This window comes from Eubalaena glacialis, chromosome 10, assembly GCF_028564815.1.
Source record: "Eubalaena glacialis isolate mEubGla1 chromosome 10, mEubGla1.1.hap2.+ XY, whole genome shotgun sequence".
NCBI lineage: Eukaryota > Metazoa > Chordata > Mammalia > Artiodactyla > Balaenidae > Eubalaena > Eubalaena glacialis.
The window spans coordinates 24,185,657-24,210,513 of NC_083725.1; the positions used below are offsets into that span (position 1 = coordinate 24,185,657).

At 38.9% G+C, this 24,857-nt stretch overlaps 1 protein-coding gene across 5 annotated transcripts in view; it reads left to right on the forward strand.

The window, feature by feature from the left end:
• The first annotated feature begins 38 nt into the window (after positions 1–38).
• Positions 39–24,857, forward strand: part of BCO2 (beta-carotene oxygenase 2) — a 69,795-nt gene continuing 44,976 nt past the window's right edge. For 3 of the 5 annotated variants that reach the window (XM_061203985.1, XM_061203986.1, XM_061203988.1), the window contains exons 1-3: positions 39–291; positions 757–860; positions 2,862–3,036. In XM_061203985.1, the coding sequence (XP_061059968.1) occupies positions 843–860; positions 2,862–3,036 (193 nt within the window). In that variant the 5' untranslated portion in view covers positions 39–291; positions 757–842. Of the gene's footprint in view, positions 292–756; positions 861–2,828; positions 3,037–9,706; positions 9,725–24,857 lie in introns of those variants that run through there. The other 2 variants (XM_061203987.1, XM_061203989.1) reach the window with 2 other exon arrangements.

Here is a 24,857-nt window from a genome sequence, read left to right on the forward strand (position 1 = left end):
CCTAACTGGGACCCGTGGCCCTGCGTCTTCTGGATGCGACGCGGGTCCTGCGCACGCTGCGGGGCCGCAGCCGCCGGGCGGTGGGCGCCCGAGGGGCCGGGAGGCGAGCCGGGGCCCCCAGGCGGGCGTGGGCACCGTGTCCACAGCCAGCGTCCCCGAGGCCGCGCTCGGGCCATGATGACTCGGTGAAGCTGCGCTGCGACAGCGCGGCCGACTTCTTCCCTGTGTCCAGTAGTGGTCTGGAGGGCTAAGGAAGCCTGCCTTTCAATTTGAGGGAGCAGAGGGTTTGAGGTCCTCTCTCTTCTATTGCTCTAGTATACTGCATAGCACCTAATAAAATACTGGGTTATAGTTGACATTTAAATCGCTGATTGATCATCAAGATTGGGAAGTATCATTGGAAATGAAAATAGGAAGAGTCTTAAGATTTTTAGGTTTTTCTTTTTTTTCCTATGCCTCAAAAGGTATGTAGTATTTTACTGAGTGGTTGGGAATAAAGTTTGCAGTATTCAATGTATTGAGTTTTTGTATCTAAATGGAATTAAACTGCTGCTGTAAACTGGAATAACACTTTGTTACTGACAAGTTTTCGAATGCATCTGTTCGTCAATTACCTGTTTGGGAAGCTTGTAGTTAATGATTTGAAGAATGTGGCTATAAACCTCCAATTGACTCAAGAAAAGCAAATAAGTCAAGATTGACAAATGTATAGGTTCTTCATCTTATTGTGTGTGTGGTTTTTTTTCTTTCTTTTAGTTATTTGTCAAGGTGTAAAGAACTCTACCACTCTTAAGACAGTAAACTTCACGGGGTGTAATCTGACATGGCAGGGAGCAGATCACATGGCCAAGATCTTAAAGGTGATTTTTTTATGTTTGAACTTTCATGAAAACATATGTGATTGAAGCACATTAATATATTGATACAGATGGCAGTTAATTTTTGTCTTTTGCTACGTGTGAGTGCAGCTTTCGTTTTGTTGAAAGAATATGACCAGTTTTCAGTTTGGGATTCTGCCATTTAGTAAAGATAGTCCACTTAATTTTAGAAATAAGAGATTTAATATATAATAATATTCTAATGTATTTTTAGTTACTGAAAACATTGATTGTGATACTGTGAAAAAACTATGCCATTATAGTCTTCAAGACTTAAATGAATCAAGTGTTTACTAGCTGCTGTAGTTTATAAACTAATAAAAATCACTACATCAGCAATTTGTAAATACAGTTTTTAAAATAATGCCTTAACAACTTTACAGTGGTTCTAATGAGTGTTTTTAGGCCTAAAGTTATTTAATAATTTGACATGAAGCCTTCTGAATAGTTTGATGGTGCAGATCAAGGGTAGGTAAACTATGGCTGGTGGGCCAGATCTAGCCCGTTGCCTGGTAAAGAAAGTTACTTTGGAACATAGTCGCACCCATTGTTTACATGATAGCTATGGCTACTTTCACCCTATGCCAGTGGGGTTGAGTCGTTACAACAGAAACTGTATAGCCCACAAAGCTGGAAATGTTTAAATTTAGATTTTAAAAATTGAAAAATTCTTTGAGCCTATACAGGGCAAGTCCATTGACCCCTGGGGTTGAAAACAGTCAAGAACTTGGGTGCCTAAGCCAAATGGCCTAGGTTCAAATTCCCTTTCTCCCATTTCATAGCAAGTGACCACGGGCAAATCACTTAATGTCTATGCCTCATTATGAGGTTTAAATGAACTAATTTGTATAAATAGTGCCTGGCACATACTAAGCACTGTGTAAGTGATTGCTGTTATTTCTGCTTGGAGCTTTTATAAGGTATTGTTAATAGAAAAATGACACTAATGATTTTCGTTTTAGAGTGTCAAAGGCACTTTGAGCCTTTTATTTTTTCAAGAATGTAATAAGACTTTTTCCATTTAAAGTCAGTGTTCCCTATTACCAAACTTTATGAATATAAAGAATTGAATGTCTTTAAGACAATACTTGTGGTTAAATGTCAAACCATTATTTTCCCAAGGCGCATCCAACTGGCTGTGCATAGTCCAGGCCTCTAAAGTTGGTGTGCACGCCCTAGGTAGCATGTGAGATCCATTTTGTAAATATAGTTTTAAAAATAATGCCTGGGACTTCCCTGGCGGTCCAGCAGTTAAGGCTCTGCGCTCCCAATGCAGGGGGCCTGGGTTCGATCCCTGCTCAAGGAACTAGATCCCACGTGCCTGTCGTAACTAAGAGCCCACATGCCACAACTAAAATATCCAGCATGCTGCAACTAAAGACCCGGCACAGCCAAACAAACAAACAAACAAATAAATAAATATTTTTTAAAAATAAATAAAATAATGCCTTAGGAGTTAGGAAAAGAACATATTAGAACCTATTTAGCTTTGTATCATTTAAACACTATCTGTGTAGTTTATAATGTACATACATTATATGTATAGAACTTCGTGTATATAATTTGTTAAAAACTAAGATGCATATTAAAAAGTTTTCTTATGGGTTGCCCAGTCAGGTGTTTGGAGACCATTGGAGGACAGAATGATGACATGTAGAGCCTCAGCAATGATAGAATTTAGAACCAATTCCCTGACTTAGAAGATAAGGAAAAGAATTCATAGACTGTAATTGAGTTGTCCAACTTTACATAACTGTTCAAAAGCAGGTCATCCAGTGGCTGGAATCTAATCACTGACCAACTAGAATCTGGGTCACTGGACTCGTAAAGCAGCAGTGACTGTTTAATTTCTCAGGTTGATTCTCCTGGCATATATGCTTGATATGTGTGTGTGTAAATCTCTGACATAATAAGCCATACTCAGTAGACACACCCTGTTTCCTTCTTCAGGCATCTTAATTTCATCCCATTAAATCTTTGAAGTATCAGACTACCAGAAGGCATGAAGAAACCTGGGCTGAGAGTCTTCGCTCCAGGAGACCTGATCTTGACTGTATGGCTGGTTTGAGGCGCATCACTCTGAACTGCAACACGCTCATTGGTGACCTGGGTGCAAGTGCTTTGGCAGAATCTCTTAGTGAGGATTTATGGCTTAGAGGTAAATTCTAAAATTGAAAATATTGAATTTTTTTTTTTTAATGTTTCAAAACATATTATTTCAAATGTCTGTATAAAGCAGTAACAACAACAATTTTAAAAATAAAACTCCTATTTTACAAAATTGGTCAGCTTTGAGTATTTTCTCCTTTTACTGAGTGATTGATTTTTTTCTAGAGTATTCAGTCTTTAAAATTAAACATAATAATTTATGAAAAGGAAAGCAAGGAACACAAAAGTTGGCAAAGGAAAGGAAAGATAAGGAAAGGAAGAAAAGGGAAATGAGAATGAAATAAAGATTAAGGAAGAGAGAGCAGGAAAAGGCAGGGAAGGGAAGACAGCTTTATTGATGATCTGCTCTGTGACAGCTACTGTAACAGATGCTATAACACATGTAACTCCATTTCTTTCCACCCTTTTTTTTTTTTTTTTAAAGATTTGATGAAAGTTCATAATAATGCAGTTGACAAGAAAATTAGTTATTTCTGAGATATACATTTTAAAGTAATAACTAGGATTATGACTTATAACATTATACCAGAACATATAAGATTTTTAGAAATTTCATGTAATGTCTGAAACATTTATATTAACATAGTTCCATACAAATAACCCAATGAAAGTTTAGTATTAGTTGTTTTGTTTGTTTGTTTATACTGCAGGTTCTTATTCGTCATCAATTTTATACACATCAGTGTATACATGTCAATCCCAATCGCCCAATTCAGCACACCACCATCCCCACCCCACCGCAGTTTTCCCCCCTTGGTGTCCATATGTCTGTTCTCTACATCTGTGTCTCAACTTCTGCCCTGCAAACCGGCTCATCTGTACCATTTTTCTAGGCTCCACATACATGCGTTAATATACGATATTTGTTTTTCTCTTTCTGACTTACTTCACTCTGTATGACAGTCTCTAGATCCATCCACGTCTCAACAAATGACTCAATTTCGTTCCTTTTTATGGCTGAGTAATATTCCATTGTATATATGTACCACTACTTCTTTATCCATTCTTCTGTTGATGGGCATTTAGGTTCCTTCCATGACCTGGCTATTGTAAATAGTGCTGCAATGAACATTCGGGTGCATGTGTCTTTTTGAATTACGGTTTTCTCTGGGTATATGCCCAGTAGTGGGATTGCTGGATCATATGGTAATTCTATTTTTAGTTTTTTAAGGAACCTCCATATTGTTCTCCATAGTGGCTGTATCAATTTACATTCCCACCAACAGTGCAAGAGGGTTCCCTTTTCTCCACACCCTCTCCAGCATTTGTTGTTTGTAGATTTTCTGATGATGCCCATTCTAACTGGTGTGAGGTGATAGCTCATTGTAGTTTTGATTTGCATTTCTCTAATAATTAGTGATGTTGAGCATCTTTTCATGTGCTTCGTGGCCGTCTGTATGTCTTCTTTGGAGAAATGTCTATTTAGGTCTTCTGCCCATTTTTGGATTGGGGTGTTTGTTTCTTTAATATTGAGCTGAATGAGCTGTTTATATATTTTGGAGATTAATCCTTTGTCCGTTGATTCGTTTGCAAATATTTTCTCCCATTCTGAGGGTTGTCTTTTCGTCTTGTTTATGGTTTCCTTTGCTGTGCAAAAGCTTTGAAGTTTCATTAGGTCCCATTTGTTTATTTTTGTTTTTATTTCCATTACTCTAGGAGGTGGATCAAAAAAGATCTTGCTGTGATTTATGTCAAAGAGTGTTCTTCCTATGTTTTCCTCTAAGAGTTTTATAGTGTCCAGTCTTACATTTAGGTCTCTAATCCATTTTGAGTTTATTTTTGTGTATGGTGTTAGGGAGTATTCTAATTTCATTCTTTTACATGTAGCTGTCCAGTTTTCCCAGCACCACTTATTGAAGAGACTGTCTTTTCTCCATTGTCTATCTTTGCCTCCTTTGTCATAGATTAGTTGACCATAGGTGCGTGGGTTTATCTCTGGGCTTTCTATCTTGTTCCATTGATCTATGTTTCTGTTTTTGTGCCAGTACCATATTGTCTTGATTACTGTAGCTTTGTAGTATAGTCTGAAGTCAGGGAGTCTGATTCCTCCAGCTCCGTTTTTTTCCCTCGAGATTGCTTTGGCTATTTGGGGTCTTTTGTGTCTCCATACACATTTTAAGATGATTTGTTCTAGCTCCGTAAAAAATGCCATTGGTAATTTGATAGGGATTGCATTGAATCTGTAGATTGCTTTGGGTAGTATAGTCATTTTCACAATGTTGATTCTTCCAATCCAAGAACATGGTATATCTCTCCATCTGTTGGTATCATCTTTAATTTCTTTCATCAGTGTCTTATAGTTTTCTGCATACAGGTCTTTTGTCTCCCTAGGTAGGTTTATTCCTAGGTATTTTATTCTTTTTGTTGCAATGGTAAATGGGAGTGTTTCCATAATTTCTCTTTCAGATTTTTCATCATTAGTGTATAGGAATGCAAGAGATTTCTGTGCATTAATTTTGTATCCTGCAACTTTACCATATTCATTAATTAGCTCTAGCAGTTTTCTGGTGGCAGTTTTAGGATTCTCTATGTATACTATCATGTCATCTGCAAACAGTGACAGTTTTACTTCTTCTTTTCCAATTTGTATTCCTTTTATTTCTTTTTCTTCTCTGATTGCTGTGGCTAGGACTTCCAAAACTATGTTGAATAATAGTGGTGACAGTGGACATCCTTGTCTCGTTCCTGATCTTAGAGGAAATGCTTTCAGTTTTTCACCATTGAGAATGATGTTTGCTGTGGGTTTGTCATATATGGCCTTTATTATGTTGAGGTAGGTTCCCTCTATGCCCACTTTCTGGAGAGTTTTTATCATAAATCGGTGTTGAATTTTGTCAAAAGCTTTTTCTGCATCTATTGAGATGATCATATGGTTTTTCTTCTTCAGTTTGTTAATATGGTGTATCCCATTGATTGATTTGCATATATTGAAGAATCCTTGCACCCCTGGGATAAATCCCACTTGATCGTGGTGTATGATCCTTTTAATGTGTTGTTGGATTCTGTTTGCTAGTATTTTGTTGAGGATTTTTGCATCTATATTCATCAGTGATATTGGTCTGTAATTTTCTTTTTTTGTAGTGTCTTTGTCTGGTTTGGGGATCAGGGTGATGGTGGCCTCATAGAATGAGTTTGGGAGTGTTCCTTCCTCTGCAATTTTTTGGAAGAGTTTGAGAAGGATTGGTGTTAGCTCTTCTCTAAATGTTTGATAGAATTCACCTGTGAAGCCATCTGGTCCTGGACTTTTGTTTGTTGGAAGATTTTTAATCACAGTTTCAATTTCGTTACTTGTGATTGGTCTGTTCATATTTTCTGCTTCTTCCTGGTTCAGCCTTGGAAGGTTATACCTTTCTAAGAATTTGTCCATTTCTTCCAGGTTGTCCATTTTATTGGCATAAAGTTGCTTGTAGTAGTCTCTTAGGATGCTTTGTATTTCTGCGGTGTCTGTTGTAACGTCTCCTTTTTCATTTCTGATTTTATTGATTTGAGTCCTCTCCCTCTTTTTCTTGATGAGTCTGGCTAATGGCTTATCAATTTTGTTTATCTTCTCAAAGAACCAGCTTTTAGTTTTATTGATCTTTGCTATTGTTTTCTTTGTTTCTATTTCATTTATTTCTGCTCTGATCTTTATGATTTCTTTCCTTCTGCTAACTTTGGGTTTTGTTTGTTCTTCTTTCTCTAGTTTCTTTAGGTGTAAGGTTAGATTGTTTACTTGAGATGTTTCTTGTTTCTTTAGGTAGGCTTGTATAGCTATAAACTTCCCTCTTAGAACTGCTTTTGCTGCATCCCATAGGTTTTGGGTTGTTGTGTTTTCATTGTCATTTGTCTCTAGGTATTTTTTGATTTCCTCTTTGATTTCTTCAGTGATCTCTTGGTTATTTAGGAACGTATTGTTTAGCCTCCATGTGTTTGTGTTTTTTACGTTTTTTCCCCTGTAATTCATTTCTAATCTCATAGCGTTGTGGTCAGAAAAGATGCTTGATATGATTTCAATTTTCTTAAATTTACTGAGGCTTGATTTGTGACCCAAGATGTGATCTATCCTGGAGAATGTTCCGTGCGCACTTGAGAAGAACGTGTAACCTGCTGTTTTTGGATGGAATGTCCTATAAATATCAATTAAATCTATCTGGTCTATTGTGTCATTCAAAGCTTCTGTTTCCTTATTTATTTTCATTTTGGATGATCTGTCCATTGGTGTAAGTGAGGTGTTAAAGTCCCCCACTATTATTGTGTTACTGTCAATTTCCTCTTTTATAGCTGTTAGCAGTTGCCTTATGTAATGAGGTGCTCCTATGTTGGGTGCATATATATTTATAATTGTTATATCTTCTTCTTGGATTGATCCCTTGATCATTATGTAGTGTCCTTCCTTGTCTCTTGTAACATTCTTTATTTTAAAGTCTATTTTATCTGATATGAGTATAGCTACTCCAGCTTTCTTTTGATTTCCATTTGCATGGAATATCTTTTTCCATCCCCTCACTTTCAGTCTGTATGTGTCCCTAGGTCTAAAGTGGGTCTCTTGTAGACAACATATATATGGGTCTTGTTTTTGTATCCATTCAGCAAGCCTGTGTCTTTTGGCTGGAGCATTTAATCCATTCACATTTAAGGTAATTATCGATATGTATGTTCCTATGACCATTTTCTTAATTGTTTTGGGTTTGTTTTTGTAGGTCCTTTTCTTCTCTTGTGTTTCCCACTTAGAGAAGTTCCTTTAACATTTGTTGTAGAGCTGGTTTGGTGGTGCTGAATTCTCTTAGCTTTGGCTTGTCTGTAAAGCTTTTGATTTCTCCATCAAATCTAAATGAGATCCTTGCCGGGTAGAGTAATCTTGGTTGTAGGTTCTTCCCTTTCATCACTTTAAGTATATCATGCCACTCCCTTCTGGCTTGTAGAGTTTCTGCTGAGAAATCAGCTGTTAACCTTATGGGAGTTCCCTTGTATGTTATTTGTCGTTTTTCCCTTGCTGCTTTCAATAATTTTTCTTTGTCTTTAATTTTTGCCACTTTGATTACTATGTGTCTTGGCGTGCTTCTCCTTGGGTTTATCCTGTATGGGACTCTCTGCACTTCCTGGACTTGGGTGGCTATTTCCTTTCCCACGTTAGGGAAGTTTTCGACTATAATCTCTTCAAATATTTTCTCTAGTCCTTTATCTCTCTCTTCTCCTTCTGGGACCCCTATAATGCGAATGTTGTTGCATTTAATGTTGTCCCAGAGGTCTCTTAGGCTGTCTTCATTTCTTTTCATTCTTTTTTCTTTAGTCTGTTCTGCAGCAGTGAATTCCACCATTCTGTCTTCCAGGTCACTTATCCGTTCTTCTGCCTCAGTTATTCTACTATTGATTCCTTCTAGTGTAGTTTTCATTTCAGTTATTGTATTGGTCATCTCTGTTTGTTTGTTCTTTAATTCTTCTAGGTCTTTGTTAATCATTTCTTGCATCTTCTCAATCTTTGCCTCCATTCTTATTCCAAGGTCCTGGATCATCTTCAGTATCATTATTCTGAATTCTTTTTCTGGAAGGTTGCCTATCTCCACTTCATTTAGTTGTTTTTCTGGGGTTTTTTCTTGTTCCTTCATCTGGTATATAGCCCTCTGCCTTTTCATCTTGTCTATCTTTCTGTAAATGTGGTTTCTGTTCCACAGGCTGCAGGACTGTAGTTTTTCTTGCTTCTGCTGTCTGCCCTCTGGTGGTTGAGGCTATCTAAGAGGCTTGATGGGAGGCTCTGGAGGTGGGTAGAGCTGACTGTTGCTGTGGCGGTCAGAGCTCTGTAAAACTTTAATCCACTTGACTGTTGATGGGTGGGGCTGGGTTCCCTCCCTGTTGGTTGTTTTGCCTGAGGCAACCCAACACTGGAGCCTACCCGGGCTCTTTGGTGGGGCTAATGGCAGACTCTGGGAGGGCTCACGCCAAGGAGTACTTCCCAGAACCTCCGCTGACAGTGTCCTTGTCCCCACGGTGAAACAGAGCCAGCCCCCGCCTCTGCAGGAGACCCCCCAACACCAGCAGTTATGTCTGGTTCAGTCTCCCCCAGGGTCACTGCTCCTTCCCCTGGGTCCCGATGCACAAACTATTTTGTGTGCGCCCTCCAAGAGTGGGGTCTCTGTTTCCCCCAGTCCTGTCGAAGTCCTGCAATCAATTCCCACTAGGCTTCAAAGTCTGATTCTCTATGAATTCCTCCTCCCGTTGCCGGACCCCCAGGTTGGGAAGCCTGACGTGGGGCTCAGAACGTTCACTCCAGTGGGTGGACTTCTGTGGTATAAGTGCTCGCCAGTCTGTGAGTCACCCACCCAGCAGTTATGGGATTTGATTTTACTCTGATTGCGCCCCTCCTACCGTCTCACTGTGGCTTCTCCTCTGTCCTTGGACGTGGGGTATCCTCCTTGGTGAAGTCCAGTGTCTTCCTGTCGATGATTGTCCAGCAGCCAGTTGTGATTCTGGTGCTCTCGCAAGAGGGAGTGAGAGCACGTCCTTCTACTCCGCCATCTTGGTTAATCCTCTTGACTGGAGAAGAGCTTCAACGAGGGCTGCTCTCAAAACACCACACAGAGCCGTCTGGATGTCGTCGTTGAATCTCAGGGGCCAGGAGGGAAGCGGCCCGGCAAGGGGCTCCCGGACTGTGTTTGGAAGAGGCTCGTTTGCTTGTCTTGGAGCATCAGCCTGAGACGCAGGTATCTGCTTTGACTCATATCTCTGAATTTTTAATATGATATATGCTTAGCTTTTGGCATGATACTGTTGTGATAGGATTTTTTTTAAAGCCTCATTTTACTGATAACCTTTATTTTGCTTTTAATCTGTCTCTAAGAGTTGCATATATTCTTTATAGAAACTACAGAGTAACAAGAGAACAATTACCTATAATCTTAATACCCAGACATAATCACTGTTCATTTTGGTGCATACACTTTCAGTCTTTTATTTTTCTGTAAATATATTTGTACACTTAGTGATTACAAAAATAGAATTGTAGTATACTTGCTATTTCATATTCCTGCTTTTTTCACTTAATGATGTATCATGTAGTATTCCATCGTATTGATGTCCCATAGTTTAATCAATTCTTTGCAATTAGATTTACACAGTTTGCTTTTCCCTGTCAGAAACAATGTGAATACGTTGTATACATGGCTCTGTGTCCCCTGGGATTACTTCTGTAGAATAAGGTCCTAGAAGTGGAATGACTAAGTGTGACATATTTTTAAGACTTTTTTTTTTTTTTATACTGCAGGTTCTTATTAGTCATCAGTTTTATACACATCAGTGTATACATGTCAATCCCAATCGCCCAATTCAGCACACCACCATCCCCACGCCACCATGGTTTTCCCCCCTTGGTGTCCATACGTTTGTTCTCTACATCTGTGTCTCAACTTCTGCCCTGCAACCCGGTTCATCTGTACCATTTTTCTAGGTTCCACGTACATGCGTGAATATACGATATTTGTTTTTCTCTTTCTGACTTACTTCACTCTGTATGACAGTCTCTAGATCCATCCACGTCTCAACAAATTACTCAATTTCGTTCCTTTTTATGGCTGAGTAATATTCCATTGTATATATGTACCACAACTTCTTTATCCATTCTTCTGTTGATGGGCATTTAGGTTGCTTCCATGCCCTGGCTCTTGAAAATAGCGCTGCAGTGAACATTGGGGTGCATGTGTCTTTTTGAATTATGGTTTTCTCTGGGTATATGCCCAGTCGTGGGATTGCTGGATCATATGGTAATTCTATTTTTAGTTTTTTAAGGAACCTCCATACTGTTCTCCGTATTGGCTGTATCAATTTACATTCCCACCAACAGTGCAAGAGGGTTCCCTTTTCTCCATACCCTCTCCAGCATTTGTTGTTTGTAGATTTTCTGATGATGCCCATTCTAACTGGTGTGGGGTGATAGCTCATTGTAGTTTTGATTTGCATTTTTCTAATAATTAGTGATGTTGAGCAGCTTTTCATGTGCTTCTTGGCCATCTGTATGTCTTCTTTAGAGAAATGTCTGTTTAGGTCTTCTGCCCATTTTTGGATTGGGTTGTTTGTTTCTTTAATATTGAGCTGCATGAGCTGTTTATATATTTTGGAGATTAATCCTTTGTCCGTTGATTCGTTTGCGAGTATTTTCTCCCATTCTGAGGGTTGTCTTTTCGTCTTGTTTTTGGTTTCCTTTGCTGTGCAAAAGCTCTGACGTTTCATTAGGTCCCATTTGTGTATTTTTGTTTTGATTACCATTACTCTAGGAGGTGGATCAAAAAAGGTCTTGCTGTGATTTATGTCAAAGAATGTTCTTCCTATGTTTTCCTCTAAGAGTTTTATAGTGTCCGGTCTTACATTTAGGTCTCGAATCCATTTTGAGTTTATTTTTGTGTCTGGTGTTAGGGAGTGTTCTAATTTCATTCTTTTACATGTAGCTGTCCAGTTTTCCCAGCACCACTTATTGAAGAGACTGTCTTTTCTCCATTGTCTATCTTTGCCTCCTTTGTCATAGATTAGTTGACCGTAGGTGTGTGGGTTTATCTCTGGGCTTTCTATCTTGTTCCATTGATTGATGTTTCTGTTTTTGTGCCAGTACCATACTGTCTTGATTACTGTAGTTTTGTAGTATAGTCTGAAGTCAGGGAGTCTGATTCCTCCAGCTCCGTTTTTTTCCGTCAAGACTGCTTTGGCTCTTCGGGGTCTTTTGTGTCTCCACACACATTTTAAGATGATTTGTTCTAGTTCCATAAAAAATGCTATTGGTGGGCTTCCCTGGTGGCGCAGTGGTTGGGAGTCTGCCTGCCAGTGCGGGGAACACGGGTTCGAGCCCTGGTCTGGGAGGATCCCACATGCCGCGGAGCGGCTGGGCCCGTGGGCCACGATTACTGAGCCTGCGTGTCTGGAGCCTGTGCTCCGCAACAAGAGAGGCCGCGATAGTGAGAGGCCCGCGCACCACGATGAAGAGTGGCCCCCGCTTGCCGCAACTGGAGAAAGCCCTCGCACAGAAACGAAGACCCAACACAGCCATAAATTTTAAAAAAATTAAAAAAAAAAAATAAAAGAATACCACTAGAGGCTTCTATGTCCCTAGTAATAAAAATGCATTAAAAAAAATGCTATTGGTAATTTGATGGGGATTGCATTGACTCTGTAGATTGCTTTGGGTAGTATAGTCATTTTCACAATATTGATTCTTCTAATCCAAGAACATGGTATATCTCTCCATCTGTTAGTATCATCTTTAATTTCTTTCATCAGTGTCTTATAGTTTTCTGCATACAGGTCTTTTGTCTCCCTAGGTAGATTTATTCCTAGGTATTTTATTCTTTTTGTTGCAGTGGTAAATGGGAGTGTTTCCATAATTTCTCTTTCAGATTTTTCATCATTAGTGTATAGGAATGCAAGAGATTTCTGTGCATTAATTTTGTATCCTGCAACTTTACCGAATTCATTGATTAGCTCTAGCAGTTTTCTGGTGACATCTTTAGGATTCTCTATGTACAGTATCATGTCATCTGCAGACAGTGACAGTTTTACTTCTTCTTTTCCAATTTGTATTCCTTTTATTTCTTTTTCTTCTCTGATTGCCATGGGTAGGACTTCCAAAACTATGTTGAATAATAGTGGTGAGAGTGGACATCGTTGTTTCGTTCCTTATCTTACAGGAAACGCTTTCAGTTTTTCACCATTGAGAATGATGTTTGCTGTGGGTTTGTCGTATATGGCCTTTATTATGTTGAGGTAGGTTCCCTCTATGCCCACTTTCTGGAGAGTTTTTATCATAAATCGGTGTTGAATTTCGTCAAAAGCTTTTTCTGCATCTATTGAGATGATCATATGGTTTTTATTCTTCAGTTTGTTAATATGGTGTATCCCATTGATTGATTTGCGTATATTGAAGAATCCTTGCATCCCTGGGATAAATCCCACTTGATCGTGGTGTATGATCCTTTTAATGTGTTGTTGGATTCTGTTTGCTAGTATTTTGTTGAGGATTTTTGCATCTATATTCATCAGTGATATTGGTCTGTAATTTTCTTTTTTTGTAGTGTCTTTGTCTGGTTTGGGGATCAGGGTGATGGTGGCCTCATAGAATGAGTTTGGGAGTGTTCCTTCCTCTGCCGTTTTTTGGAAGAGTTTGAGAAGGATGGGTGTTAGCTGTTCTCTAAATGTTTGATAGAATTCACCTGTGAAGCCATCTGGTCCTGGACTTTTGTTTGTTGGAAGATTTTTAATCACAGTTTCAATTTCATTCCTTGTGATTGGTCTCTTCATATTTTCTGTTTCGTCCTGGTTCAGTCTTGGAAAGTTATACCTTTCTAAGAATTTGTCCATTTCTCCCAGGTTGTCCATTTTATTGGCATAGAGTTGCTTGTAGTAGTCTCTTAGGAGGCTTTGTATTTCTGCGGTGTCTGTTGTTGCTTCTCTTTCATTTCTAATTTTATTGATTTGAGTCCTCTCCCTCTTTTTCTTGATGAGTCTGGCTAATGGTTTATCAATTTTGTTTATCTTCTCAAAGAACCAGCTTTTAGTTTTATTGATCTTTGCTATTGTTTTCTTTGTTTCTATTTCACTTATGTCTGCTCTGATCTTTATGATTTCTTTCCTTCTGCTAACTTTGGGTTTTGTTTGTTCTTCTTTCTCTAGTTCCTTTAGGTGTAAGGTTAGATTGTTTACTTGAGATGTTTCTTGTTTCTTGAGGTAGGCTTGTATAGCTATAAACTTCCCTCTTAGAACTGCTTTTGCTGCATCCCGTAGGTTTTGGATCGTCGTGTTTTCATTGTCATTTGTCTCTAGGTATTTTTTGATTTCCTCTTTGATTTCTTCAGTGATCTCTTGGATATTTAGTAACGTATTGTTTAGCCTCCATGTGTTTGTGTTTTTTACGTTTTTTCCCCTGTAATTGATTTCTAATCTCATAGTGTTGTGGTCAGAAAAGATGCTTGATATGATTTCAATTTTCTTAACTTTACTGAGGTTTGATTTGTGACCCAAGATGTGATCTATCCTGGAGAGTGTTCCGTGCGCACTTGAGAAGAAAGTGTAATCTGCAGTTTTTGGATGGAATCTCCTATAAATATCAGTTACATCTATCTGGTCTATTGCCTCATTTAGAGCTTCTGTTTCCTTATTTATTTTCATTTTGGATGACTGTCCATTGGTGTAAGTGAGGTGTTCAAGTCCCCCACTATTATTTTGTTACTGTCAATTTTCTCTGTTATAGCTGTTAGCAGTTGCCTTATGTATTGAGGTGCTCCTATGTTGGGTGCATATATATTTATAATTGTTATATCTTCTTCTTGGATTGATCCCTTGATCATTATGTAGTGTCCTTCCTTGTCTCTTGTAACATTCTTTATTTTTTTTATTTTTTTAATTATTAGCACCTTTATTTATTTATTTATTTATTTATTTATTTGGCTGTGTTGGGTCTTCGTTTCTGTGTGAGGGCTTCCTCTAGTTGCGGCAAGCGGGGGCCACTCTTCATTGCGGTGCGCGGGCCTCTCACTATCGTGGCCTCTCTTGTTGCGGAGCACAGGCTCCAGACGCGCAGGCTCAGTAGTTGTGGCTCACGGGCCTAGTGCTCCACGGCATGTGGGATCTTCCCAGACCAGGGCTCGAACCCGTGTCCCCTGCATTAGCAGGCAGATTCTCAACCACTGCGCCACCAGGGAAGCCCCATTCTTTATTTTAAAGTCTATTTTATGTGATATGGGTATAGCTACTCCAGCTTTCTTTTAATTTCCATTTGCATGGAATATCTTTTTCCATCCCCTCACTCTCAGTCTGTATGTGTCCCTGGGTCTGAAGTGGGTCTCTTGTAGACAGCATATTTGTGTGTCTTGTTTTTGTATCCATTCAGCAAGCCTGTGTCTTTTGGTTGGAGCATTTAATCCATTCACATTTAAGGTAATTATCGATATGTATGTTCCTATGACCATTTTCTTAATTGTTTTGGGTTTGTTTTTGTAGGTCCTCTTCTTCTCTTGTGTTTCCCACTTAGAGAAGTTCCTTTAGCATTTGTTGTAGAGCTGGTTTGGTGGTGCTGAATTCTCTTGGCTTTTGCTTGTCTGTAAAGCTTTTGATTTCTCCATCGAATCTGAATGAGATCCTTGCCGGGTAGAGTAATCTTGGTTGTAGGTTCTTCCCTTTCATCACTTTAAGTATATCATGCCACTCCCTTCTGGCTTGTAGAGTTTCTGCTGAGAAATCAGCTGTTAACCTTATGGGAGTTCCCTTGTATGTTTTTTGTCGTTTTTCCCTCGCTGCTTTCAGTAATTTTTCTTTGTCTTTAATTTTTGCCAAGTTGATTATTATGTGTCTCGGCGTGTTTCTCCTTGGGTTTATCCTGTATGGGACTCGCTGCGCTTCCTGGACTTGGGTGACTATTTCCTTTCCCACGTTAGGGAAGTTTTCGACTATAATCTCTTCAAATATTTTCTCTGGTCCTTTCTCTCCCTCTTCTCCTTCTGGGACCCCTATAATGCGAATGTTGTTGCATGTAATGTTGTCCCAGAGGTCTCTTAGGCTGTCTTCATTTCTTTTCCTTCTTTTTTCTTTATTCTGTTCCGCAGCAGTGAATTCCACCATTCTGTCTTCCAGGTCACTTATCCGTTCTTCTGCCTCAGTTATTCTGCTATTGATTCCTTCTAGTGTAGTTTTCATTTCAGTTATTGTATTGTTCATGTTTGTTTGTTTGTTCTTTAATTCTTCTAGGTCTTTGTTAAACATTTCTTGCATCTTCTCGATCTTTGCCTCCATTGTTTTTCCGAGGTCCTGGATCATCTTCACTATCATTATTCTGAATTCTTTTTCTGGAAGGTTGCCTATCTCCACTTCACTGAGTTGTTTTTCTGGGGTTTTAGCTTGTTCCTTCATCGGGTACATAGCCCTCTGCCTTTTCATCTTGTCTGTCTTTCTGTGAATGTGGTTTTTGTTCCACAGGCTGCAGGATTGTAGTTCTTCTTGCTTCCGCCTTTTTAAGACTGTTGATACACATTGCCAAATTACCATCCAGAAACGCTATGCCAATTTGTAGTCCACCCCAACAGTGGATGTGAAGCCTGCCTCACACAAACACTGGCTTGTAGCACTTTTAAAAAAGTGTAAAACTACAAAAATGAGTACCTCTCCCTTTTTCATGCAAGTGGGATTACTCCAAATTTCATAACTTTTTTCAGTTAATTTACCAAGTCAGTAAATTTGCATGTACTGCATCATTTTTTGTGACTGTTCAGTGTTCCATTATATGAATATGCCACAGTACACATATCTTCTCCATTCTTGTATGTAAGCTGTGTCCAGTTTTTCAGTTCCAAATAGTACTCTGATATGTATCCTTGCCTATATCTCTGACTATTTCTTTTGGTTCAGTACTTAGAAAGAGAGTTGTTGGATCAAAAGGGTATACACATTTTAAAGGCTTGGCTCAATCTGATAGGAGAATAACCACATGTTGTTTTATTTTGTATTCCTTTGATTTACTGGTGGGTTTACTGGCTGTTTGTATTAATTTGGCTAGTTGGTTAATTATACCCTGTGTCCATTCTTCTGTAGTGAGAGGTTGAAACGGTTGTATCCTATCCTGTCAGATCCATATGTCTGATTTTCTGTTTCTGTGTGTCATGGAGTGTTGAAAGTCTCCAGTTATTTTAATGTGATGCTCCACACAACACTTAAAAAAATGACTCATGATAGTTGCCTTTCATGTAACATTTTTTAATACCTGAGCTTTTGTGATGATCCCTTTTGTTTAAGTGAGTAGGTTGTTCAGCCCCAGAACTACTAGAATGCATGATCATTTGTTCTAGTTTTTGTCTGACCTTTTACTGAGAGAGTTCTTGACCATCATACTTTCATGATAGGTTTTTAGTATGTACTGTGTCTTCACACCTTCTTTGAATTTGTTATTATTTGTATCCTCCTAGACTTGTCTTTTTTGCTCTAAAACTAACAGTTATTACATTTCTTCTCTTTCGTTTTCCCCTTTTAACTAGTTTGAAGTGTGATTTGAAGCTCAAGATCATGATCAAAAGAATGCAGTGCCTTTCTCAGCTCCACCAGTTTTTGCTTCTGAGGTTTACATGCCACTGCTGCCCTTGCTAATTATGAACTGAGATTCATTTTGTGATGTTTTTTTCTCATAGGTTATATACAGTTATTCTTCAGTTCTGTAATTGTAGAATATGTTGGATGATTTATTGGTACTGAAGGCAGGGTTATCATTGCACATCCAAAAAGTGCTTTTGTTTTGTTTTGTTTTGTTTTTGTTTTTTGCTTTATTGGCGTATAATTGCTTTACAATGGTGTGTTAGTTTCTGCTTTGTAACATAGTGAATCAGCTCTACATTTACATATATCCCCATATCTCCTCCCTCTTGCGTTTCCCTCCCAGCCTCCCTATCCCACCCCTCTAGGTGGTCACAAAGCACCGAGCTGATCTCCCTGTGCTGTGCTGCTGCTTCTCACTAGCTGTTTTGCATTTGGTAGTGTATATATGTCCATGCCAGTCTCTCACTTCGTCCCAGCTTACCCTTCCCCCTCCCCGTGTCCTCAAGTCCATTCTCTACACCTGCGTCTTTCTTCCTGTCCTGCCCCTAGGTTCTTCATAACCATTTTTTTTTGTAGATTCCATGTATATGTGTTAGCATACAGTATTTGTTTTTCTCTTTCTGACTTACTTCACTCTGTATGACAGAGTCTAGGTCGATCCAGAGAAATGGGATTTTTTTTAATTTTTATTTTTCTTCATTTTTTATTTTTTTTAATAGCTACATTATTTATTTATTTATTTATTTAATTTTTTTAGCTGTGTTGGGTCTTCGTTTCGTGCGAGGGCTTTCTCTAGCTGCGGCAAGCGGGGGCCACTCTTCATCGTGGTGCAGAGATCACTCTTCATCGTGGTGCGCGGGCCTCTGACCATCGCGGCCCCTCCCGCTTTGGGGCACAGGCTCCAGACGCGCAGGCTCAGCAGTTGTGGCTCACGGGCCCAGCCGCTCCGTGGCATGCGGGATCCTCCCAGACCAGGGCTCGAACCCGTGTCCCCTGCATTAGCAGGCAGACTCTCAACCACTGCGCCACCAGGGAAGCCCCAGAAATGGGATTTTTAAATACTGAGTGCAAGAGGAAGACTGTCTCTGAGTTGATATGAAAAATCAGCTGGATTTTGAGTTATTCTGTTACCTTAGAGTTATTTAATGTTTAAATATGAAGATGACTCTGCCAGCCCATCATCATTAAGAAATATTCTTGAGTTATTTTTTTTCTAAGCATTTGTTATTAATGTGAAAGATAAGGCTAACATTGTTTCAGAGTGGATTTCGTATTTTATTTGTTATATCTGGATAGTGTCACCATTCTTCAGCATCTGGTTCTTCCCTGTGCAGGTTAAATTTGATCATTTCATTGGGTGTGTATAAGACTAGGGAACTGATTTTTAGTCACAGTGTGTTTACTGGTCAGAACAGCTACCTCCTGGGGAAAAAGTTCCTGAAAGCCTAATTAAGGCTTATTTTTTAATCAAATTGGATGTCTTTGGTACCATCCACATGAGAATAATCATGTCACAACTGGAAATATGCTATTGCAGGAATATATTTGCCCTTTAATTTATACTTGTCACTCTTTCATTTCAATAAGATTTCATTAAGTTTATAAATTATTTTTCACCAATTACAAATCAAAATATATATTGAGTCTCTTTGTACATCATGATCTGCTAGACACTGTGGGGAGTACAGAATAGTTTAAGATACTCTGTTCTCCCTTCTGACAAGTTTAACCACTCCTTTTTTTTTTTTAACATCTGTATTGGAGCATAATTGCTTTACGATGGTGTCTTAGTTTCTGCTTTATAACAAAGTGAATCAGCTATACATATACATATATCCCCATATCTCCTCCCTCCTGCGTCTCCCTCCCAACCTCCCTATCCCACCCCTCAATGTGGTCACAAGGCACCGAGCTGATCTCCCTGTGTAACCACTCTTTTCTTGAAATACACTTACGTGTCTTTGCTAGGAAGACATGATATGTCAATGTTAAAAGTACTTCTGTGGCACTGCTATTAACTACCTCTAGTGGGAGTTACTAGAAGGCTTTGGCAAGGGGGTCAGATAGGTAGATTTTGAAATGGGTTTTTGAAAAGGAAAGAGGGAGGATATTTCAGGCAGGGAAAAATTTGTTCAGAGGCACAGAAGAACAAAAACATGTGGTAAGTCATTTTACTGGGCTGAGAATTCACAAAGGGGACTAGTGTATCATCTAAACTGCTAGACAGCAGGACAGAATCTGTTCTCAATTTGTATCACAGTATTTGATACATTGGAGCTCAGAAATGTTTGTTAAATTAATAAAATTATATATGGTTATTAGTTTTTTAAGGGTATACCTTCACAGGGCTTTAGTCATACCAGATTGTTAGAGAATGTTTTGCAAATTAAGTGAATAGAAAAGGAAAGGTGAAATGCTAGAAAGGCAGAGAGACAAAGGATGAAAGGTAGGTTGTGGCCAGATTGTAAAGTCCTTTGTTGACAGATTAAATTTGGACTTTATTCTGTAAAGGAAGAGGAGATCTGAATCATTCAGAGGAGAGGAGTGGCGTAATGAAATTGATCCCCTGGATCAACTGACTTAATTGTAGTGTGAGGACAGATTTGAAAGAGGAAAGTTTAGGGAGGGAGACCACTATTGGTGGTCCAATTTCAGTATTTCTAACAACAACTTACTATAGATAGGTTGTTGGGATACTTGTTCTGGAAATGAGACTGAGAGCGGTTGCAGGCATTTTGAGGTTCTGCCCTTTAATCCCCACCCCCTTCTATTCTGTCAGTGAGCCAGGGACAGCCCAGGAAGTGAGTGTTTCACTGCCAGTCAGTGTGAGGATTTGCGAATCACAGGATCTGCTGCTACTGAACTCAATACAAAGATGTTTTTTCAAATCTTTCTACGTTTTGTCAGCAACCTTTCTACCATTGTAACTGGTTTCCTTTCTGTGATAGTACACCGGATTCCAGGTAGGGGATTTGCCCCTTTCTCTTCCTCTTTCTCCTTTTCCTACCAGCCTGAACTTAGATCTCTGTGCCTCTTTCCTGAAGAACACTAGGGGCTTCTCAAGTTTTCCGATCTGTGTGGAGCAGATACAGGCGGCCGCACTGCAGAGCTGGGAGTTAAAGAAGATTGAGTCAGGATTTGTTTACTTGTTGTCAGGGAAATGGCCTTTCTGTTTGTATATTTTATACAACATAAAGGGGTGGGAGTCAGGGTTTAGGAATTCTCTTGGATCTGCAATAGGAAAAATATTCACTATTTAGAATTTTCTCATTTGAAAATCACTGCTACAAGTTCTAATGTAAATGTTTGGTTCTTCTGTTTGCATTCTGGGGGACTGCCTTAAAACCTCTGTTTATTGTTTTGTAGCTTTCTATTGTATCTACTAACTAACTGTTACATGAGTTTATTCTTGAAATTGGCTGATATAGAGCTATTAGAAATCATACTAATATGCACTAAAAACTTTAAAATTATTTAATTTGGGGGGGTGGTGATGGTGTGATGAATTGGGAGATTGGGATTGACATATATACACTAATATGTATAAAATGGATAACTAATAAGAACCTGCTGTATAAAAAAATAAATAAAATTCAAAAATTCAAAAACAAAACAAAACAAAAAACCAAGAAAAAACCTCATTGTCCTTCAACCACACATTCCCATTGTTCTTGAAACGTGCTTTATGGGAGGATGGCACCTGAAGAGGGAAAATAACAACCGCCCAGGCTGTTATATCTTTCTGATAAATATCAAGCTGCAGTCACTTGTGAATGTTTCCCTCATTAGGTTTGGATAATTAATTGCTGAGTCTTGCTGCTTTCTTTTGAGAAAGGGGCAGTATATAAAATATATTTTATAAATAAAAATATGCTGCATCTGATTTAAGAATAAATGCTCAATTTCAGGGCTGCAAAAAAATAAAAAATAAAAAAATAAACTTATTTAATTCAATAATGTAGTGCTTGCTCTATGTAAGGCAAATGTGTTAGGTAATGGGGTGGAGACAAAAACAAGACCCTGTACTCGAGTACTAGTAGTAGAAGTCATAAAGTATATTCATCTTTATCACACTAGGTGGAGTAAGACAAATGCCGTAAGAGAGCTAAAACAGATGCTGTGTGATTTCAGACTAAGGAGAATCAGTTCTTCCTATATGAAGTGGGAATATTTATGTTTATGAAGCTGGTGACATGGGCACTGCATCTTGAAGGATGCATCACCTTAAGTAGATGAGAAATATCCTAGGTGAAGACAGGTATACAGTTATGATGAGAAGAGACTGGAGAGTGGTTGAGTTTGGCTGGAGGAGAGGGTATTAGTGAGAGGCATTACTGGACAGGTAGGTTGGTGTGAGACTGTACAGTGCCTTCATCAATGCCTGGCCAAGTAGTTTAGACCTTATTTGGTAGACAGTGAGGAGTCATTAGTAAAGGTTTATGGAGGAATATACAACACAATCACATCTGTGCTTAGAAGATGAATTTAGTAGCAGTGCTCCCTAATGCTTTTACGTTATAGCTCACATAGAAAATGATAATATTTTTACTGCATACTGGAGTAAATTGGATGGGATCTGGAACCCCATGAGCTGCTTAGAGATGGAGGTGATTGACATGGGGCCTCTGGCCATCCTAAGGGCTAAGGGGATCAAGAGGCCCACCAATTAGGAAGCTCTGGCATAGATGATAGCTTCCCTATCTAGTTTCAATTAAGAGGCTGTGATAATATCCATCTAAGAGGTTGTGAGGACCTAAATTATGACAGTAGAAAGGAAGTTACTGCTAGGCAAGAGAATATGAAGCATCAGTGCTTATGAGAACAGGTTCAGGCTGGAAGAAAAATTTGGGGAGCTGCCCAGGAGAGGTGGACTGGTAAAAATCTTTACAAAGGATTTGTCCCAGGCACCCTTGCAAACTTCTGAGCCCTAGTAATTTATAATGGCTACCCTATATCATCCCCTTGTCCTCTTCCTGGCATTGTGTGCGTATAATCAGCAGAATTTAACCACTTAGTGAATGTTAGGGGGACAGTGAAGGAAGACAAATTCAAGGCCCACAGAGATTTTGAAGCTAGGTTATTTAGCAGGTGGGAAAATTGATTTGGAAGGGGGAAAATGAAAAATTCTCTTTTGACATGTTGAGAGTCACCTGCAAGAAGTAATTGGTGAAAATAAGGGACTAGATGAGATTACCAAGGGAGAGTGCTGAGATTAAAGAGTAAAGGTCCAAGGTCAGACTTTAGGAACACATTCATGAGGTGATGAGGAACCAATAAAGGGAATTAACTTTTGGAAATTATCTACTATTATTATATTTAATTATGATGATGGACTTGAACAGGAAGTTTTATCTGCCTTTTATTCTCATTATCCACATTTTATCATTGAAAAATCCGAGGCTTAGAGTGATTAGTAACTTGCCCAAGGTTGTTAGCTAGTAAGTAGGAAGCTGACATAAAGCAAACAAAGAGGAAGCAGGAAAGTTAGAAAAGTGCAATGTCTCAGAAGCTAAGAATAGAAAGGAGTTTAAGGAGCTGTTGCCTACATTATCAAGCACTATGGAAAATATGAAGAATATATAATAAACTGCCACCAGCATGCTATGGAGTACAGAACATATAAACATGTAAATATTTTCTAAAATGTAAAATGTTTTAAGTTCATGAATCTCTATTCAGACAAATACCCAATCAGGGTATTCAGTTTACTTCTACTTAAGTAAGAGGAGTAAAAGATCTGACCTCAGGGAACTTATTTTAATCTAAGAGTGAAAATAAGGTAAATATGCATAATAATAATAAAAGTAGTAAGATAAATACCAAAGGGTTTCCTTTTCTAAGTTTTCAAAGCATCCTCTTTATACCTCTAATCTTGTGGCTCTCAAATTTTATTGTAGTGTGCTTAAGAATACCTGCTTGCCCTACCTCAGAGATTCTGATTAGGTCCAGAGTGGGGTCCATGAATCTGCACATTAGCAATAACACCAGGTATTTCTGTTACAAGTAGACCCCAGGCCAGACCTTGAGAAATAATGCTCAAACAAAACGCTGACTACAGTATAAATGATCTACTTGTATGTCTGTTTCCTAGGCAGTGAGTTCCTTTACATCTGAGTTCTAACACTTTATCCCTCAGCAGTGCCTATCGCTTTGTTGAATGAATAAATAATTCAAAGAAAGAAGATATTACATCTTGTTGATTGGTCATTGAAAGCCACATAAATAATAATAGGTAACATTGTTTGAGGGACTTCCCTGGTGGCGAAGTGGTTGGGAATCCGCCTGCCAATGCAGGGGACACAGGTTCGATCCCTGGTCCGGGAAGATCCCACATGCCATGGAGGAACTAAGCCCGTGCATCACAACTACTGAGTTTGTGCTCTAGAGCCCGCAAGCCACAACTACTGAGCCCCTGTGCCACAATTACTGAAACCCACGTGCCTAGAGCCTGTGCTCCGCAACAAGAGAAGCCACCGCAATGAGAAGCCCATGCACTGCAATGAAGAGTAGCCCCTGCTCACCGCAACTAGAGAAAGCCTGCACGCAGCAACGAAGACCCAATGCAGTCAAAAATAAATAAATAAAAAATAAATAAGTTTATTAAAAAAGACTCAAAAAATTGTTTGAGTATTTACTATGCTCTAAAAACTTTATATAACCTAACTTGTTTATTATTTATAGCCTTAGGAGCAATAAGGATTATTATTATTCCTGTCTTAGAAGGAGGAAGCAACACAGAGAGGTGTTCTTCCTCAAGGCTAATTATTTGGAAAATGGGAGGCCAAGATTTGAACCCAAGCATTCTAGAGCCAGTCAGAGCCTGGGCCCACACTCTTAAGTATTACACTATGCTGCCTCTTAAAGGAAATAGCATTTCAGATAGACTTTGAACAATAGATAAAATTTCCTTAGGGATAGATTAGTGGGAAGGACATTCAGGGTGAAAGTGAATTTTCTTTGGGAAATCAGGAAATAGTTGGGTTTGACCTAATTGTTACTTATAGGAAAGTAGAAGGACTCAAGTGCTCTAAACTCAATTTTTGAAAGAGTTGAAAGAAGTGGGATAATAGATACAATACTATAAAATGTTTTGCTAAAACAATAGTGTCCCTATGTTTTAGTTAGGTTTTCTAGTTTAGACTTCATCACTGTTAAAGTTTTATGAAATAAAATAAAGGACTATATTTTATAGTATCTAATTAATTATGTACTTGACCACCCCTCTGTGTTAGGAAATACTGCCTGTGAACACTGAATAAATATGAAATAAAGGAATAATTTTCAGCTCTCTATTATAAAATAATGACTTTTTTGTGGCTTTTGAATTTCAGGTAATTTCAGACCAGGTCTCACTGCATAATTTAATTTATGATACCTTTTTCCTAGAAAATGCCATGTTCATTCATGTCTGTACCATTAAAATAGCAGAAATTAGGGGCTCCCCTGGTGGCGCAGTGGTTAAGAATCCGCCTGCCAATGCAAGGGACATGGGTTTGAGCCCTGGTCCAGGAAGATCCCACATGCCGTGGAGCAACTAAGCCCGAGCGCCACAACTACTGAGCCCACGTGCCACAACTACTGAAGCCCGCGTGCCTAGTGCCTGTGCTCCGCAACAAGAGAAGCCACTGCAATGAGAAGCCCACGCACTTCAACAAAGAGTAGTCCCCGCTCACCACAACTAGAGAAAGCCCGTGTGCAGCAATGAAGACCCAATGCAGCCAAAAATAAATAAATACATAAAATTAAAAAAAAATAGCAGAAATTAAATTGCAGATCCTA